Source organism: Pezoporus occidentalis, unplaced genomic scaffold (genome assembly GCF_034315485.1).
Source record: "Pezoporus occidentalis ecotype Australia unplaced genomic scaffold, CSIRO_AGI_Poc_V1 ctg114, whole genome shotgun sequence".
NCBI lineage: Eukaryota > Metazoa > Chordata > Aves > Psittaciformes > Psittacidae > Pezoporus > Pezoporus occidentalis.
The window spans coordinates 1,146,112-1,166,251 of NW_026912929.1; the positions used below are offsets into that span (position 1 = coordinate 1,146,112).

Sequence of the window (20,140 nt, forward strand, 5' to 3'; positions counted from 1 at the left end):
ATCTTTTTCTTGATGATGGTAGCTAGAAATGTATTGCCATAAAGATTTAGAAAGCCTTTTTGCTTTAATAACTTGAAAGCCACATTAAGAAGTCTGTCATTAAGGCACAGCTTCCTCTCAACTCCTCAAGCATGCGAATACATCTGAATCATTACAGTTGACAGTGAGAATCTTATTTTGGCTCCCCTGTTAATGGATCATAACAATGTGTAACCACACAATTACATACCATTTCTTCACTGGTATACAAAATGCACATGTAGGGGGTCAGAATTCGGGTTGCACAGGTAACCACAAAACTGGCATTTTCCAACTTTGAGTTCTTGTTTTCCAATCTAAATAACACTTTTAGGGCAGTGGATTTCTATACATAATTATATAGAGCGCACTAGTACCATCGTGAATGGGGACCCCATTGAGCTAGCATTATATAAACGTACAGGAGATATGTTAGACAGGAGATGGCTGTCTTGAAATACAGAGGGGCACTTTCAACCTCTCCCAGCACTACCACTCTTCAGTCATGACTCAGTGACAGCACGTGGTGGGATTTTGCAGCGTGTGTTTTTATTGCTCTGAAGGTTCTTTGTGCAGAAAACCTCATGCTGATCTGTTAGTCATCCTGACTGAAATTGCTTCATTTGCCAGTGCAAATGATCGTAGAGTTCTTTAGGTTGGAAAAGATGTTCAAGGTCATCAAGGCCAACCGTTCACCCAGCACTGACAGCTCCACCACTAAACCATGTCCCTAAGCACCACCTATACAGCTTTCAAATCCCTCCAGGGATGGTGACTCCAACACTGCCCTGAGCAGCCTGTTGAGATCTGTACCCACTAACCTGAGCATTTCTTGTAGTGCTGCTGAGAAAGAGACAAATACGATGACAGAGTGTTTGCTATGGAAACACAGCGATGTGTCATAGCCATAATAGCCCTGAGGTCACAGAACTTCCATCAGAAGAACATGCTTGTTAGAGAGCTGCCATACGAATGCTTCCAGGAAGCGGCTTCCTCAAAGAGTAGCACATGAAGAGAGAGGGAAGGCAAGTTGTGAACTAGATGAAAATCATCAAAGTAACAGCAGCTTTAGGGTTTGTTGTACAAGTCAGCCTGCACAACTGGGTCGGTGTAGTGCGAAGAGCACATCACAAAGTGATGCCATGTGGACAACAATGAACCTGACATGACATTTATTAGCAGTGGATAATGCATCTGTATTGCTGCGTTCTTCTAGAAAGGAAATTGGGGTGACACCAGAGGAGCTTAAGTGTGCCTGTTTTGAGACTCTTTGCATTTATGATGAAAGAAATACTGGTTAGCAGTACTGGAGATTCACATAGAGCTAAGAACAGCCAGAAGGAAGAAGACTTACAAGAAGAAAGGTGGCCATGGGGGTAGGATTACTTACAACTCACCAGATCTGGAATTTTTGTCTCTTTGTATCTCAGTTCCCTACCTGAAGTACTCATTAAATACACAAGTTTAGTTCCCTACCTGAAGTACTCATTGAATACACAAGCTTTTTCAACACAGATCTAGAAAAGCATGTAAGTAAACAGGCAAAGCCAGATAGCTTGTTTAAGGACAGATGGATAGCACCTTAATCTTCAACAAATATACCAAAGTTGTTTAATGTCTATACCACACTAAGCTCCTGATCTCAGTAGCTCTGGATGTAAATCCAGCAGAATTCTAATGAGGCTGTAGCGGTTTAGTGCAGACCAGAAACATCCTTAATTTTTCATGTTCTGTTAAGGAAAAAGGCAAAGGGCAAACAGAACACAATTCATATTGACACTGGGAGCTGGGAGTCCAAAGGGCTGAATCAGCTCTGGCGTTCCAGTGCATGCCAGTGCCACCTGACAGGGTTGATCGGTCATCAGGTCAGTGTGTGTGCAGTGGCACCGATTCCAGCTACACAGAGAACATCAGACTCATCTTAGTACCTGCTCCATGAAATCCTCCACAGAGGTAGAGCTTCCCTTCCACGGCGCCAGCACTGGTGGAGTTTGTCCGTAAGGAGAGGAGGGGATACGGCATTGGAGGTCCATCCCTCCAGAAGTCTCCATCAGGGTTATAAATCTCCACTGCATCAAGGCATTTCCGCGTCTGTCCTCTGTCGCGACCGAGGCATCCGATTCCTCCTGCAAAAGACACACAGGTCAAATACAGTGGTCCCAGGCTCTGCTGAAAGAGACATTGCTGGCAGCATCACTTCTGTGTGCATGTCCTCATCTCCCTCCCTTCCTTTTCCCTTTTGCAGCTCCAGAAGCTTGTGAGAAAGTAAACTCAAAGCAGAAGGTGCTGCACGTTATCTACAGGCATCGAAGCAAGATCCTCGCTGAAGCCTTGTACCAAAGGAAGGGCAAGCAACATGTCTTCAAAATGCAAAGGTATTTTGTCTTGTTCTCTACCTATATAGGAGAAACTGCATGACCACTTGTTCTGGGTGCTGGACAAATTGCTTTAGCATTTACTTGCAATGGATCAAAACATATTTTCTAAGTACTGATAGTGGATTTCACCCAACAACCACCTGTGTTTGTTCCTTACTTGCCTTCAATAAAAGAAAAATGATTACCCCCATTTCTGAAGGGAAATCGGCTTCCAGAAACAAACCCATCCAATGTGCAGGAACAACAGCTGAGTTACTTGTGAGGAGCCCTGCTGCTGAAGGGTGAATCAGGATGCTCAAAGTCTGTGGGCAGGATTAAAACAGATCCCAGGTTTCATTTGCTGGGACACCCCGCAACAGGCTGCAGGCACACCTGAGATCTCAGTGAACGCTGAAAGCACCTCACACTGGAATCAGTGTGAATGCTGCCTTTCCAAATCCTTTCCTGTGATCAAATCCAGCTTTGGAATTCACAGCCCCTGCTTCTCAAGAATTAACAAGAATGGACACAATACCCTGTAATGAGCACTGCTGGCTTGCTGAAGCAGTTCTTTTGTGCATGTGTGTGTGACCACTTTTAGATCTAAAATGACTGCAACACACAAGCAGTTTCCACATGGAGCTTTGCTTCCCAGATACGCGTGTAGGAGCTCTCACTTGTGCAAATCTAAAATGCATTATATGGCATGTAATTATGCCTTTTCATATACAAATGGAAGAGCTGCAAGTGTAACCTCTGTAAGGCCGGTGCAGCTGCTTTAAAATCTATTGCCCTTCGTGCTGTGAGGCTGATCTGCAAGATAAATGAGCCCCTGGTGCTACAGGCTTTACTTGCATGGGGATTTCCATCTACCTTCTAATATGGGCTGTATTTCTTCAACCTTATCTGCATTCTCCAGAGGTATTTGCAAGAGGCAACTGCATGTAAATGTGGACCACAATGCTCCAGATTTGCCATCACTGTATTCCTGATCTGTGTTTTAGAGTTGGGTAAAAATAAAAGCAGTTATCCCTGCATCAGAGCATAAAAAACCAGAAGCAAATTCGCTGTCCATTATCACCAGCAGGAAGCTTTCCTCCCGCTGAAGTTAACAGCATTTGGTTCAGTTCAATATTTGAACCTCAAAACCTTCACTGGGTTTGGTTTCCAGCTCCTTTTCCATGCACAGCAATTCTTTACTTGCCCTAATACCTACCAGCAAGGTCCTAGCAGTTTGCATTAGGTTCTCCTGTGGGTACTTAAACAAGTTCTCATTACTAGCTCAACACCCCCAGCTAAGCAGCATTTGCTCTTATGGGCTCCTCCTTTGAGGTTGGATTCTCCTCAGAGAACTGAGGAGAGCAATAGTTGTGCTCAGGGAATTATGCTAATCATTTCCATGGCCAAAAGGGAGCTGTGTGCATCCCCATGCTGAGCCTTTCTTGCAGCAAACTCTCACTAAACTATTCCTTACGACTGTTTAGAAACAAGAATAACATTCAGATCTAGACCTATTAGTTATTGTATTGCACTCAGACTTTAACCATTACTGTTTATGCCAGGAGCGCTATCCTCTTCTAGGCAGTGTTCTCCACCACTCCTTAATGGGCTGTAAGAGAGATGCCCCTTTCAGGACAGGAGACTGCCCTTGAATTCCCCTAAATTAACCAAGACATTTTAAAGGGCTAATCAGAGTTTCTGACTGAGAAGGCAATATATTGCTTATCACAACCTTTCTGATTCCACAACATCTTTGGTAAAATCACAGCAAGGCAGTTTGCTGCCAGGGTGTGGGCACTCTACCCAGTGCAGTGTAATGTAGAAAATGATACTCGGGCAGTTTTAACTGGGAACCAATAATACCAAAGCTCCCAACAGATGAATTTGATTGTTCAAAAGACAGTTCTGTGGTGCCAAAGACAGGCTGTTGCTGGTTATCAAGCCATCCTATTTTACATTAGCCCAGGTGTTGCTGTACACCACGAGGAACATGCACTCACCCCTAAGAAAACTCTTCATATGAAGAATAAGAAAGCATCTTGTGCAGTCAGAGGACGAAACGGTACCAGTTAGGGAATGCATGTCAAACAGAAACAGCTTTGCTGATTGTCTCACTATTTCAAGTGGACAAAATGCCCCAGAACTCCTATAAAGCCATAATCACTGTTTATTTCTTGGTGTATTTTTATTGCCTGGTTCTAAATTGAGCAGCTACGGAGGATGGTAACTTCAGAAAGAACAGAAATAATCAGGTACAATGCAGCACAGGTAGTGACTTCCTCCAATACGTTCCCAATTGCCAGTTCATGGAGATACTCAGCTGCCAATACAGGGATCTCACCCCAACACTTTTAATGTATGAAAAGAAGCAAGTTGAGAAGTAATTTTTTCATGACCTATTGGAACATCTTCTGCCAAGTTCATGAGCTGCCACGTTTCAAAGTGTTTGTGGAATAGTCACTGGATAGTTTAAGCAGCTTAAATGCAACCTCCTTTAATGCTGCCATTATCACAGGCAAACCTGAAGCTCCAAGATATCTCCCTTTCATTTACACCCTCCACAGTTGTTTCAGATGAATCCAATTTCGTGTGCAATTTACAACAGGGGCAAAGCCAGGTTCTCAGCCAATAGGAAGTCAGAAGGAAAATCGGAGGGGAGAAAAGTTTCATTTTCAAGCTTGGAAAAACACTACTCTGAAAACTAAGAAATTAAGAATTCTGATCTCCTCTCCAACGCAATGCTAACCCTGAAATATTGCTAACAAAGGAATCTGAGGATATTAGATTCTGCTTCGCTGTGCTCCCAAGCTGCAGTAGTTGAGAAATACTGCTGTGAGACAACACTTTTATTCCCCTGTGGAGGCTGATGTCTCAGGCCTCTTCCCCAAGAGCTGAATACACAAATCAGGAAGAAACACAAAAATCTCAACTCTAAATCAACTCACATCTGCAGCAGAGTGGAGGCACCTCATGTTAACACCGCCATCCATCACGCACAGCGTGAATACCACGTGAGGCTTCAAGTTGGCAGATAGAAAGAAACTTGCTGTGTCAGACAATCCCGACTGCTTTGTGCTGCATCCCTCAGGACTCCAGATCATCCTGTCCCACTGGCTGCTTCATTCAGGTTTCCAAAAGCATTAGGAGGGCAAGGGGAGACATTTTACAGTACAGACCATGAGGATTGCCTTTATTTCATGCTCTCTGGCTACACCACTGAACAAGTGAGTTCATGCTCTGCTCCTAAAGGAGTCCCTACATAAAAAGGGGGTAACCTTTAAGATGCTAAGGGAGAGTGCAGTGTAGAGCTCTGCCCTCTTGGCTGACTTTAGGTCATCTGGGGGAGACTCTTGCACCAAGCAACCCTCCAGAGCTATGGATGGGATCATTAAAGCACAAGTGCTGTGTCATGGCCTCCCAGAAGTCGTGACAGGTACCCAAAGGGCAGCAATTGCTATTCCCATGTCCATTCTGTGATGGAATCTGGGAAGGGTCCCTCATTAAGCCACATTCTCCTATCTCATCACAACCAGAGCAGGTGAATTCAGCATCACCTGGTTTAGTTCTCTGCAAAAAGCCCAATTACACGTCCTCAGTGCAGGGGGAAGATGGATTTCTCACTGGGAGTTTTGAACATCCCTGTCATTTGCACATTGCTCACACCAGAGGATTTAACCCCCAAACTCAGCCTTGCTCCCTCCCCTTACCAATACACCCTTTCAGCACGTTAGGCTTTTCACACAATGCACTTTCCCTAGGAGATGTTTCAGATGCCACTGAAGGACTTAAAAAAGCCAGCGAAGCCACCTTTGTGTTCCCAAAGCCATTAATGCTTGAGAGCTTTTCATATCACGCCTGGGTGACTCTGCAATCAAACATACTTTCAAGGGCACTCCACAAGCAGCGGTTCTAATGGACTTCAAATTTAACATGGAGCTCCATTAGCAAAATAAATATATAAATAAAATACATGATCTTCACTAAGAAATCAGGATAGAGGAGCCTTTGAAGCAAGAAGGCAGAGCAGGGTAGGTGATGCGATTAGCACAACTCCAGAATCCCAATGAGGAAGGGCTCTGTGCCCTGCTGTACCCGCACACTGCTCATAGCTGGCTGAAGGCAAAGCAGATCACTTTGGAGAGGTCAGCTGCCTATCCCTCACCCCACGCTCATCAGAGAGGACTGAATGCAATGTGAGTCACATGAGTTCTAATAACAGAACAGCCTCCCAGCACTTGAGGGGGGTTGGCAGTGAAGTGGGAAAGAGTCACTGGTAATCATCAGTTCAGCAAGTGCAAAGGAAATAACTGCCTTAGATATACCTGTGTACTTCTATAGGAGCAAGGTTGACATGTAGCTGTATTTAAAGAGATAAGGAGCATTCCAACCTACATGTGCTCCTGCCCATGGCAGGGGAGTTGCAAAGAGGTGAACTTTGAGGTCCCAAACCATTCTGGGATTCTATGAACCCACATCACTGCTACTTGTTGAAGCAGGCAGTAACACAGGGCAGTTGCACTTCCAAGTCTCCTTCACACCAAGCTCTTATGCAGCTATATTTGTCAGCCAGCTGAGTCTCACATGGACAATTCCCCCCTTCCAGAATAGGCACCAGATCCAAGGCTAGACTGCTCACTGTATGAGCAGGAGGACTGATCAAAATGACACCGACAAGGTGGCTGGTGATCCAGATAGGACTGAAAAGAGGTTATGTACTCCACTGAGTGGAGCAGGGTGGTGGGAACCTCAGAATATCAGACTTCACACCATTTCATTTGCTTCCCCTCACTAACAGACACCTGAAATTTGCCATGAACTACAGCCTCTCAGCCAGGGCAGTGTATTGGGGAGCAACAAGAGCTTCCAAAGGAAAGGGGACCCAGGGAGTGAACTCACCTTCAGGGCTCAGCTCCACACAGCCAGATGCAGGCAATTGCAGAAGGTCCTACCCACAGTTCTCAGGCAAAGGCAAGGTGATGAGAAAGACCTGATCCCTCTCAGCTCTGCCTTTAAATGATGCTCCTGGACCTATAGGCAGAGAGTGTGGGTGCAGTTCCCAGGTGATGCTGGTCAGGATGCTCAAGACCTGTTAATGCCCTCAGGGCACTGACACCGTTGTTCTTTATCATGTCATTAAGTCACAGATCACAAACCCCAGCTACACCTATTCTTCCTATTGCCTCTTTGAATTTTGATCAAAAAAACCTGGGAAAAGGGTGGGGGAAAAAAAGCAGCAGTAATTCCCCAATAAGCAAGTGAAATCTAAGCCTTGCTTCTCATAGAACAATTCACTATTAAATTGATTTCTGGGATGCACAATGGATTTAATAGTGCTAATCTCTCATGTAATGTTTCCCTTCATTACTCTTCAGCAGCACTCAAGCTGAGAGGCTCAGCACTGATGCTGTGCTCCCATCCCCGCAAAGCAGGGCTGGTGACTGGGGAAAGAAGGGAGCCATAAAGCTAGCCCTGGCAGGTGCTTCCAGGGGTGAAACTGAGAAGCACTGTCATCCTTTACTAACACATTGCCCAGCAGATGAGGTAATGCAGTTTGTGGAAGGCATGAGGGCAAAGGACTGATTAGAAGCAGGGCTGAAGAAACAAAAGATTGTCTTCCTAAACATGATCAGTGCATTGGTTCCAGCCCCTTTTCACCTCTAATTCCTTGTTCTCATTCCCTTTGATAATCCCTAAATCAGTAGCGAGCATTTCTGATCTCCTCTATCACAACAGATACTTGCCTTTTCTGCTCCTCCCTGCACACAGGCACTCTGGAGGCTGTTGCACAGATGTAACAGGGCAGGATCAGGCCCATGAGCTGCTACTTGCCAGAGCTCCAAAGCATAATTATAGACGTGTTTATTTTAGATGAAGGTGTTATTCAAACACACAGTTAATAAGCAGGAAAGTGAAAATGTCTCCTTCCAGCCCTTCCTACACACATTTGCCTTGCCAGAGGGACCCCAAAGCACATACTCAAACAGGTATTTTATGATTGAGGCATTCAGGATTTAATCAAACCCCATTTAACTGCTTACAACTTCTAAAAGAAGCTCTTAGCAAGAACACGGGGAAAACAAGAAGTTGTAAGAGGTGAGATGCCAGGCTAAGGAGGGTAAAGAAAAGTTCCTTGTTCCTAAATGCCCCAATGGGCTTTCTCATTAACATCCTTCTATATGTTCTTATTTATAAAGCAGGAATTATAGAACATAAAAACACCCCACGGGTAAAGCTGTCATGGTGATACAACAGTGTTTACCGGTGACCTGCATTTCAGGGTGCTTTAACAGAAGCTAATGACTATGGCATTCAAACTGATTTATGTGGATAAATTTTCCCAATTTGCATGTTGGCTATCGGAAGTTTTCAGAGACTGAGCTGGAAAGGATATTTTTTTAAGCAAGAGATTAAAATGTGTGACCTTAAATAGAGCCCTCCCATCTGGTTTGCTTCCAGAAGTGTCTCAATTGCCCCTGTCATTAAGAACACAATACCGCTCTTTCTTGGGCTTTCCAACCAATATAGTTATGTTCCTGGGAAAATATGGAGAGAAAGAGCTACGACCATCAAATGGGATGAATAGGAGAAAGGATTTTGCGCCTTAGGAAATGCTGTTCATTTACTTTATGAGGATTATGTACACTGTATAAGTAGCATGAGAATCTCTAGGAACATTACATGACAAACAGACAATTATATTGCGGGATTGCTGATTCAGACCCATTGTACAGGTTCCTAAACAATGCTGTTACTCAGACCAAACCTTCTATTTTATTTCTCATTTTTCGTCCATCAGAGTGACTCTAGAATAATTCCAGTAAATCAATGAGGGTTTTACATGCTGGAGCTGGCAATTAGGCTGGGAAGGGGTTTTTGGACAGTGACTGTGTGCTCTCTGTTCTGTGCCAACAGAAATTAACACTTCAAAGGCTGAGTGTCTGAACAAAACTAGCCTAGCACAACACAATTGAGATCAGCAGAATACTTACTACAGATTTGCACGTAGATGGATGAGAGCAAAAATTAGACTTGTATATCAGTGTCTGCTACCGCATCTTATTCAAAGCTAGTGCTTTGCCTTTTGCTTCAGATTTATGACAGAAATCACATTCAGAGGCATTAGAGAGGATGAACATTCTCTGCAGTGATTTTTCATTTGTGCTCTAGAGTTCCACCTAATCCTGAATGTGCTGGCACCTGTATGAACTGCACAGGAAGGCAGTGATCCTCCCTGAAAGAGCTGACAAACTTCATTTAAGGACTTTGTTTTCCAGAGCTGCTTGGAAGAAGTCTCATCTCTCTGCAGCATCTTTATGTACCAAGCCAGAGCTATGTATTTATTTCATGTTTTTATTCGTGGGAAGCAGGGCCTCGTCATGGGGTACAGAACATATCTTGCATTTACCCATTTCCACCTTGCCTCCCTCCCTTCTCCTTCTGCCCCCAGAAGATCTGGATCTTACATAGGTGCACTATACAGGGTGCCCATGGATACTGCGCAGCTAAATCTCCATTTCCACCCATACTGTTAAAGGTGGATTTTAAGCAGCGTATTCACAGGTAGAATTTGTTGACAAATCATTTTTGGCTCAGTGTTAGGTTCATCTTCCCCTTAAAAATGAGTTCTACTATTACTTGTGCAATTTCCCTCCCTACATGTGTGTTCTCTAGCTGCATTTACATTATTTTGCCTGCCTTTCATAGCTTTTGCACTTCTTGGCCCATTTCAACCAAATTTTACAGATTTATGGACATTAAAGTCCTCTCAAGATTTGTGAAAACAGGCAATCAGCAGTAATTTATAGCATACATGGATACTCCAAAGAAAAGGAGTTTAAAAAGCAAAGTCTATTAATCTGGAACACTAAATATTCCCTTTCTTTAAGCTACACATATTGAGGAAGAAAGAAGTGATGAGGAGGGGAAATAACTTGGGAAAAAAAGATGCCCATTTAGCCTAACATACTTTGTCCTACAGGACTTAGCGCAGGGTGAGATATTTCACTTCGCAGAGGCAAATTGCTGCACAGAAGAACAAGTTAGGTGCTATCTGTTCAAAATCTGCTTCCTCTTACCCAAGACATAAATCTCGCTGGTGACTACGGCTGCGCTGAAGCGGTATTTGGAGTACTTCATCGGTGCTCTTTCTGTCCATTTGTCTTGGCCTGGGTCGTACCGAAACGTTCTGTTACTTAATCGATCCGGCTCATCGTCAGGCAGATCCATCTGTATGAAATATGACAGCCAGGTAATAATACAGCATTTGGAGCCCTCTGCACATGCCTGCATGCAATTAATCACAGCAGATAAATAACATAAACACATCAATTATAGCTGCAGAGTGATTCATGCTCCCTAGGGTTTAACAGCACCCAGGACTTGTGGCTGGGAGTGCACTGTGGAAGGCAAAGGAGTAAGATGTCATCTATATCCTGCAGTAATAAAGCTGGGGATTTGGGTTTTAACAACGCAGGCATGGGCCTTCCATGAACCCATCCATAGGTTCTGCCTGTGGTTGAACATACTTTTTATCACAAGGCTGCTTTAAAGTCTTAATAATAGAGGGAAAACCACTCTGACATCTTTCTTCCTGCTAACAGTTGAAATCTATTCCTGATGTTACTCAGCCCATGCTGTGATTCTTTCTCCCTGAGGTTCTTTGCTGGCATTTCCCAGGCCTCTATATACACATAAGTTATTCTCAAGTCACTTGTGTGTTTATTTAGTCAGCCTAACCAGAGTAATGTCGTTCAACTGCTGTAACTTCAGTAGCTTTTATAGTAAGTTCCTATCCCCCCCCCCCCACTAATCTGTGCTGCCATAATAGTCTTTTAGTACTCCTACTCCTCTTGTTCTCTCTAATCTTCTTCCCCTTTATCTGCTTGTCTTCTATGATGCAGGGAACTCAGATTATGTTTTCCGGGTACGACACCCTTGAATGTAAGCAGTAGGCTGTGGGGAGAGGATCCTGACATATTTTGGGATGAAAGGTTTCAGGTAGAGGGAGTGAGGAGGAGAGAACGACTTTGCTTGCTTCTGATGGTGTTCTATGTGTTCTTGCTGTCTTTGTTATTATTCGTTCCCAAAAGACCTTCCCAACGCTACTGTCATAGGCAAGGTAGTAGAAGGCAAACTGAAAATTAAATGTTTAGCCCTTTGGTTGCTCCCTGTGAGCGGCCAGGGGCATGCTCTTTCTCTGTGGTGTGAAATACTAATTTATTCAATGAAAGAGGGGTAAGCTGTGTATTTTCAGCACAGGGTAAGCATTTACTTAGGAGCAGGCACCATTCGACATGCTGTAATTTCACATCCTACCTCATTTTCATGGTAACGTTCACCTCAGAGCGCACCCTCTGCTCTTTATGTACAGAAAACATAACACCCAGCAGCCCTTCTCTGTGTCTCAAGGGCCACTTTTAAGAGCTCCCAGTTACCAAGACTGGAGTCCCTTTGGTTTTTAACTCTGCTGGCATCAGTGAGGCTGGACTGATGCTAAGCCAGAGCAATGCTGCTGTGAGTCAAGCTTTTGCCCTCCTAAGCTGTCATTTAATGTCCTGGCTTGACTTTGCCTTGTCTTGTTTCAATTACAAAGCCGGAGTGGGATGGGAACATGTATTTATCTCTGTCCTGTAATGGACACACACACTCAGGGCACTCCATCAGTGCTGTGTCGTTGGTGTTTGTTCAGGATTGACAGAACATTCAGTGCCTGAGCACAAGGACAGCTCCTGGCTTGAGGAACTGGTCTGCTTTCACAGTGCAGCTGTGGTAGCCCCAGCTCTACAATCACTGCATCTGGCAGGTGAGTGGGGGAGCTACATGGTACCACAAGAGCTCAGCGCTCTGCAGTGCTGGTCTTAAAGCATGGGTTTGGAGAGCTTTAGCTAATTTATTCTGATCTCTTCAGGTACACCCTCATCTTAAAAAGATACGGGGTTTAATCTATTACTGTTAATCTGCTCATCTCAAGCCTATTTGTACATAACCTCAGACTCCATGGATTGTTTCAGATAGCACTGGATGGCAGGTATCCCCATCAGGCATTCTCAAGATGCCTGTATTGTTTTTTAGAGCCATTCTTGGCTCAATATTTTGACTTCTAAGCCACTTTTCTGCCTTGAAATCTGTCCAGAGATCTATTAAGCAAGACAAAGCTGGTTGTCTGACTTCAACATCCATCCTTTCAGTTTAGTTTTTTTTACAGATTGTTTCTACATGAAGTGTTTTCCTGCTTTCATCCTTTCAATAGCGAGTTATCCTCACTCAGGTGTTTCACTATCAGAAATACCCTCTGATCTTCCTGTTGGGAATTCCTGCACTCAAAACATCCAAAGCGGTGGAACTCTTTGCTCGATACATCTTGCTTTTTCAGTACTTTAAACAGTAATTTATTTCAAGGGAACACAAACCAATGAGACGTGATGACAGGCTGAACACGTTGCTGTCGGCAATAGGATTACAGATGCTCCTCTTCATTGTAAATGTGGGGCTTTATCTTGAGTGCTGAAATTTCAGCTGCACTGAGCAGTCAATAAGAATGGGCTACACTCTTAACATTAAGATCTTTTGCACTGGGAACAACTGGAGAGAGCAAGTACTGGTCTTAACATCCATCTTCCTTGTAGCATAGGCCTCTATATTCCCTGCCCTACTGAACCTGGTGTCTGTGGTCCTGCTGAGAATTCCTGTTAAAACTTTACATGGCCAAGCACTGTAACTGAAACAAACGAATGGATCGATTGAACGAATCTGTGTTCCAGAGAATACAATACAATGAAAAACCAAATAAATGAACGTTAGTTACCCAAGGCAGCTTCCTGAGGAACTGAGCTGAACTTTAAATTTCATATATAGATCTGTCTTTGGAATTTACCTTTGTACACACTTCTTGAGACAGGGCTCAGTTAGGGGCCCCTGTGTGATTTAAATATCATCATTTAGTCACACCTAAACAAATTAAGAGGATGGTAAATAAGGAAAGGAAAGGCTGGAAGCCATGTTGACACAGGAGATGTGTTTTAAACTCTTGCTGACTGTGCACATCTCTATGAAAGCACAGCCCTTCCTGCGGCTGGTATTTGCAGTGAGGATGGCAAATGATGGACATTTCTTCTTCCCCCCGTTTGCTTTTCCTACAAAAGATGTTTAAGCAGATAAATGGGCCTTTGGGCAACCTGCTCAAGTGGAAGGCGTCCTTGGGTTGGAACTGGATGGGCTTTAAGGGCTTTTCCAACCCAAACCAGCTTGGGATTCTATGGTTCCATGAATGCGAGCAATATATTCTTCTGCTATGACTGACATATTTTTCCTATGCAAGAAGCACCATAAAATTATACAGCAGAGTTTGTTAGTGCACAAACAAAACAAAGTAACTGGCACATGTCTTAACCTGTGGTGTCCATCCACCCAGGACATAGAGCTTATTCTTCACTGCCACCACCATGTGGCAGGCTAATGGTACAGGAAGAGGTGCCGTGGTTCTCCAGGTGCCTTGCTCCATGGAATACTTCTCCACACTGTTTGTGACCAGATACTGATTTTTCACTTTCATTTGCCCTCCTATTACATAGAGATCATTATGGATAGTGCCCAACGCGTAGAGTTCACGTTGCTCAGTAGTGCACAGGCTGTGCCAAAACTGGTTTCCTCTTTGGTGGTATCTGTAGGAAAACCCAAAGCTGTAAATGCCCTGGTTCACCGAGATCCCATCAGCTTGCTCTGAGACATTACCCCCTTGATCATCAGTGCTGACTCAGGCAATGGTGCAGTGACAGGAGGAGCTTTCTCCTTCACAGAGTAGTTATAAGATTGAGCCCAATGTTTGCAAGATCAAGCGGTTTTAGCATGAGGAGTCCTAGGCATCCTCTCAAAGATATTGGACCTCCATTAAGACAAGAAGTCCCTTATTTCTGTGTGTGCTGCTCAGTCACAGTTTTGACTGAACTCAGTGGGAAAAGCAAGAGCTCAACACTGCTGAAAATAAGGCCATTTCATCTGCCCCAGTGTGGATTTACTTCCTTAAATTTAAGCATCTGTATCTGAAAATGTTGTCACCATTTCTTAATTTTAGCTTTAATCCAGAAAAAGTCTAGTTTTCTTTAAAATGTATGCATCTGAAAAAGACACAAGTAAAAACAGAACGGGGTTTAGAACTATCAGTCCCTCTCCTTTAATCTCCGAAATACTATCACCAACAGAGAGGTGTGTTTTCTCTGCCTTACTGGACTCCTTGGGCCATTCACTTGCCTCACTTCCCCCTGCTAACAATCTAGAAAAGAGTATCCCAGGAAAACATTGAGGTTTCCATAAGGACAAGAGAAAATCCACATACACTGCTCTAGGATCTAATCAAACTCATTTACACAGAGATGCCACTAAAGCAAATCCTTCTTTCGGGAGAGAAAGACCTCAAGATTTGGTTGCATCTCTATAATTCAGTGCTGTGAAGATAAACTGTGACAAACTGGTTAATCAAAACCTCTGGGAAAACTTTCAAGTAAAGAACATTTTGTCTAATGGTCTTTTTTATTCCCAGAAACATTATTTGGATTTCAAATGCTTAAATAAAATGGGAATTTCGGACTCTGGGTACACACCTATAAATTTCAATGTTCCTGGTCTTTTGTCTGGACATTTTGGCAGCGCTTGCCTCACCTGCCACAATAATATCATTTTTCTCAGTCACGACACCAGTGCAAACATATCCTAAACCCTCCCCGTACTTCGGAGAGGAAATGAAGTAAGTCTTTTGTGTCGCAGGAGCGTAGCAAAAACTGGCATCTGCGTAACTACCATGCCTTGACCTAATGCCGAGAGAATTGTTGCCGATGCAGAGTAAGAGGTCAGTAGTCTCCATGCCATAGCGCAGGCTGAGGGAAGGGTGGCTGGAGAGTTTGATGGCTTTCAGTGCTTCCTCAAACATGTCATTGCATTCTGAATTGCACAGGATCATTGTGTTCCTTTTCCGGGCTTCCAGCAGAAAGGAAGGGCTGACAAGTACCAGTCGCACTTGCTTCAGGAGCTCAATGAGGTGCTCTTCACGTGATTTTCTGCTGTGTTTGACCCATCGAATGACAAGGTCCAGAATGTTCTCCTCCCTGGAAATATTCAGATCATCTGATTTAATGAGAGTCAACAGCTGCTGGAATTCAATCTCCAATATTTCTTCCTGTAGGCTCACCTCAGCAAAATGCTGGTACAAATATTTCCTCGCCTGATCGGATAAATCTTCTGCCCCAATGTGGCTTGCAAAGTAGTAGATGCCTACACAGTTGGAGGCATCCATGTGGTCCATCATGTACTTCTGACACGGACTGAAAACCTCTTCCATCTGCATGAAATAGGCAGCGAGGGCAACAGTCTGCACGTTGTGGTTGGTGAGGTGCAGCTCCGCGCTGTACATGTAGGTGAGGAGTACGGCCACGCTCTCTGCAGAGATGTCATAGAGGACCACTTCCCTTTGGGTGCATTCAACCAAGCCACAGGTAAACATGGCTTTGAAATAGGGACTGAAGGCAGCCAGCACCACCTTATGGCAGGGGAATTTCTCACCTTCTGCAACTAGGACAACATCAATAATCTCTGCTGATTCTTTCATTCTCTTTACTTGTTCCAGTAAAGTCAAGCTGTGGCGCTGCTTTCTTTTCTCCTCGGCCTTATGATCCATGGTTGATCTCCAAACTTCCTGGTTTTAAACCTCAGAACTGAAGGTCTTCATCAGGAATATTCCTAGAGGTAGAAGCATAATTGTCCAATAAGAACAAACCATTGGGTAAATGGTGTGTTATTATCAAAAGATGGTAATTCTATAGGATGACCATGTGATATGAATGAGTAATGCATTAAAAGTATGTAAAGTTATGGTCTCAGGCTCAAGATCCACAGCACAAAATAAAATGAAAATCAACACTTTAATATTCAACACGCCCCCCAGGATTTGTGAGTATTTAATGAAAATTAGACTTCTCTTGACTCATGTCATGAATCACCAATACACAACTTAGTCCTTAAGCTGTGGTATAACCATGCTTAAAACACACTGTAAACATGACATAAGTTGCTTAATGAGACTATTCAAATGAGTAACATTCCTCACAGCTTCAATTCTTGTGGGATCAGGGTCTTGTATGGCAGATTGAACTGGTTTTCTCAAATCCCGGAAGCACCAAAAGTAGTCTGAATTTCATTAAAGAAATATGCATCAACACAGAAAAACAGTGTATGAAATTCTTTGAAACCTTTGGTGCCAAATTAAAAGCCAGGCATGCTTAAAAACCAGCATTGCCTTGATTTTATCAATTCTTTCCTTATTCCAAATCTGAAACTACAAGCAACAAATCTGAGAAATGAATCTGGGTTATAAATGGATTTGGAAGACAAAACATGAAATTCATAGTCTGAATGGGGGCCAAGCTCTGAGCTCTTCTTATGGTGCTTTTAAAAAATCCAAGGCAGTAAGTTCAGTACAAAATATAAAGTGATGGTATTTCAAAACCTAGACTCTTTTTCTTCCTGGCTCCATTGAATTGAAATACTGCATTCAAGAAAATGTAGGTCTTAATCCTGAATCGACTGCCTCTGGAGTAGTCATTACAATCAGTAGAAGCATTTTATGAGATAGAAACTGTTCTTCTTTTTAATCCTACATGATAATTGGATGGCCAGTTTATTGCTTTCCCCTTGTGCTATTTTATCACCTTCTAATAGTCGTTCTTCACTGCATTTTCATAAAGGAACCACCCCATATCTCAAAGACTTGTGTATTAAAAACACACACATCTTAAAGCAGATGAGCCTCATTGTCTTTTAGCAGGATGTTTGCTCTCAACCGGATGAAAGCGTTAATAACCAGCCATTCAGCAATCTGACTAACCAGGGTTAACCAAAATGATCAGCTCCTCTCCTTTCTCTTTTGTGGTGTCAGAGCTTCGCACATCCTCCAGCTTTTTCAGAATGGACAAAATGTGCATTTCTAATGTGAAGAACAAGCGAGATGATTAATCATCATCATCTTTCCCAGACTTTTGTACAGATCAGGAAGAAGCAGCGTATAGAACCGAGTTATGATTTCACTTCCTTTGCTGGTCACCTTGACGCTTTCTTTCGCTGTTAATTTCGCTTTCTTAAGAGCAACACTTTGTCCTTGATTACTCTGTTCATTGGGTTTGTGAATGTTTTGTGTTCATTTCCCAGTAATTAGGATATCTGGCACAACATGCTCACAGCCTTTTCTCCTCTCTTTCATGATTAAGACGTTAGCAATAGCAATCTTAAAGCACAACGAAGCTCATGCTGTTTCTGCGCTACTGATGGATAACACCCACTACCCATGATGAAGGGTGCTGCCCATCTGTACCCAATGTGGGGTGATCTCAGCCCACAGAGCAGCTCTGCTTCCCCAGCCAGAGCTACAAGCAGAGCTTGAGCACCTTACACTGTCAAAAAGACACTATTTGCCTTTCCTCATAAGAACTCACCCTCTTCCTCTCTTTGCTTTGCTAGCACACCAAGCTCCTGACTGAGCCATACTCAATAAAATCATGCTGTTGACTTGCATGTAATTCTACTGTCTCCATTCTACTGCTGGGGAAACTGAAGCTAAAAGGTTAAAAAGAAAACAGGTTTAAAACCCAGGGGTGAGATCCTTTCATTAACTCCAGAAATTCATCCCTGTGCATTAGCTACAAACTTGTCAGTCCCCCCTGGCTTTTAGCAGTGTTTAGGTGAGGTCATTGGAAGGATATTAATATTCTCCTTTATATCATTGGAAAGACTATTAGAGAGTAATAATGAAATGGTGTTGCTTTGCTTTCCCCTCTGGGTTACAGAGGCAGAAAGATGGTACATTGATATTAAAAGAAAGGATAAATGTGACACAAATATAATTTGCAGTGAGACGCTATACTGGGATTGTGCCAGGGGCTGGGTTGTCATTATAAAATCCCTATTGCAAGGCTCAAATCCTTTCTAATGTCACCAGGAACTGAAATCAGAGTTACTGCCTTATTCAGAGGCTTTAGATGTTCTTTTCTTCTATTGTGAAAAACGAATTCAGGTGCAAATCTTCATTTGCTGTTACTTTATTTCAGAGCTGGGCTATTCATTTCCCTCCAGTTCTGTTCCTCCTTCAATTTTTCCATCAGCTGGTTTGTTAGTCAAATTCCACTTTTCCTTGCCTTTGTGTCATGAACCTCATGAAGAGTCACACGTACTTTCATGCAGGAGCTACAGCACACGTTTTGCAAGGCAGGAGGGTGCTGCATGAGCAGTTCAAAACATAAATAAGCACACTGCTGTGAGCTCAGCTCTATGGCTTTTATGAGGCTATCGCACTATAAATAAATGCTGTCCTCAATTCTCAGTTACACTGCAGCCTCTTTGAACTGCCCCAGCGCAAAGGGACTGTGAACCAGATGGAAGGATCTCACCAGGAACTTCCCTTAACCTCTGGGAAAACAAAAAGCTACCTTGTAATTAGAGACATTATTTTGTCTGTGCTCCTGTCTGGGGTATGGATTTTTCCTGTTCTTTCCCCAGTCCCAAGGAATCTCTTCTTTCCCAGCCATGGTGGGAGGGTGGGAGCTGCAGGACCTGGCCCAGAAGGGGTCACAGCTCCCAGCATGAGTTGCAGGGGCACCTCCTGCAGCCTCCTCTTCCTCTCCTGCTTTCTTTTCCCCTCTTCTCTGCCTTAATGAGGCTGCCCTGTGCTCAGCCTGCCTCTCCCTTCAGGTGCTGGGAGGTTCAGAGTTCAGGCACATCAAAGAGCCCTTGCCTCTGCCTATGAATCATTTGTGCTTGCCTTGTTATCAGTAAGCCGAGGAGCAAATCTGTTAATTGTATGTGTTATGACATTTGGCTGACAGCCACAGCGAGGCAGGAATCAGTACCCAGATGATAATAATGCTATAATCTCAGGATTTAATGATGAAGGCTGTGCTGGCATTTAAGATCAAGATTTTAAACCATGCCAAGGATCCTGCAGCGCTCGAGAAGGGCAAGTCACATTGCTCATCTTGATATAGGGAAAAGCTATAATAAGATATAGAAAGACTGTTTCCGGGGAATTATAGATGTTCCTATATCTGTAGGATAATGGGAACTACTCCCTTCATTCTTATACCTGGAAAGGTGCCTGAAGAAATTATTACATGATTGGATTAAGAATTTAGAGGCTAATAAGTTGATAGAAGCAGCTATAGCACATATTTGTCAAGAACAAATTGTGTCACTCCAATCTAATTGTCTTCATTTTTTCAGGGATAATAGGGGATAAATTAGATACTTTGTCTTGAGTGAGATCACTGACACGGTCCTACAGGATATAATTACACATTGTGATGAAATCAACTGGCTAAATCAACCCAAGTTAGTAACTGGCTGAAAAACCAGGTTCAAAGAACTATTATCGATGATCAGATCGGGAAGCATTTCTTGTCCGTGGCCAGAACTCTGTGCTGGAAATGTCACTCACAGTTTCAGGGAAGTCTTACTCTTTTGCTTTGACTTTGGTATTATTTCCTGAATGAATTTCAACCATTCTGTCCGGATAAAATGCACAAACTTAGGGCAGAACAGCAAGTGAGAGAGAAAATCCAGTTCTTCTTAGGAAATGGATGTCTATACGGTTTGAGAGGGCACACAGGTAAGTGCTTCTAATAAATGGTTCTCTGTGACTATTAGACATTAGCCTGGGGATGTGTCTCATGTGTCACCATAACTACCAGCAGGCACGGTACCTTTTCTGAGGTCTTCCATATTCTGTCTGT

The 20,140-nt window shown here is 43.3% G+C and overlaps 2 protein-coding genes and 1 long non-coding RNA gene across 3 annotated transcripts in view; 2 read left to right on the forward strand and 1 right to left on the reverse strand.

Moving 5' to 3' along the window:
• KBTBD12 (kelch repeat and BTB domain containing 12) overlaps positions 1 to 20,140 on the reverse strand; it is a 32,941-nt gene that overhangs the window by 9,892 nt on the left and 2,909 nt on the right. Inside the window, exons 2-5 of the mRNA XM_062636783.1 lie at positions 14,972 to 16,103; positions 13,765 to 14,035; positions 10,451 to 10,601; positions 1,947 to 2,144 (exon numbers count right to left, since the gene is read on the reverse strand). Of these exons, the coding sequence (XP_062492767.1) occupies positions 1,947 to 2,144; positions 10,451 to 10,601; positions 13,765 to 14,035; positions 14,972 to 16,041 (1,690 nt within the window). The 5' untranslated portion in view covers positions 16,042 to 16,103. The remainder of the gene's footprint in view (positions 1 to 1,946; positions 2,145 to 10,450; positions 10,602 to 13,764; positions 14,036 to 14,971; positions 16,104 to 20,140) is intronic.
• MGLL (monoglyceride lipase) overlaps positions 2,045 to 20,140 on the forward strand; it is an 83,125-nt gene continuing 65,029 nt past the window's right edge. Inside the window, exons 1-2 of the mRNA XM_062636808.1 lie at positions 2,045 to 2,161; positions 2,264 to 2,393. Coding sequence (XP_062492792.1) covers positions 2,375 to 2,393 — 19 coding nt within the window. The 5' untranslated portion in view covers positions 2,045 to 2,161; positions 2,264 to 2,374. The remainder of the gene's footprint in view (positions 2,162 to 2,263; positions 2,394 to 20,140) is intronic.
• LOC134173131 (uncharacterized) lies at positions 11,267 to 16,652 on the forward strand. Its single transcript, XR_009968143.1, has 2 exons — positions 11,267 to 12,177; positions 15,991 to 16,652. It is a non-coding gene; the product is annotated as an uncharacterized LOC134173131 (long non-coding RNA).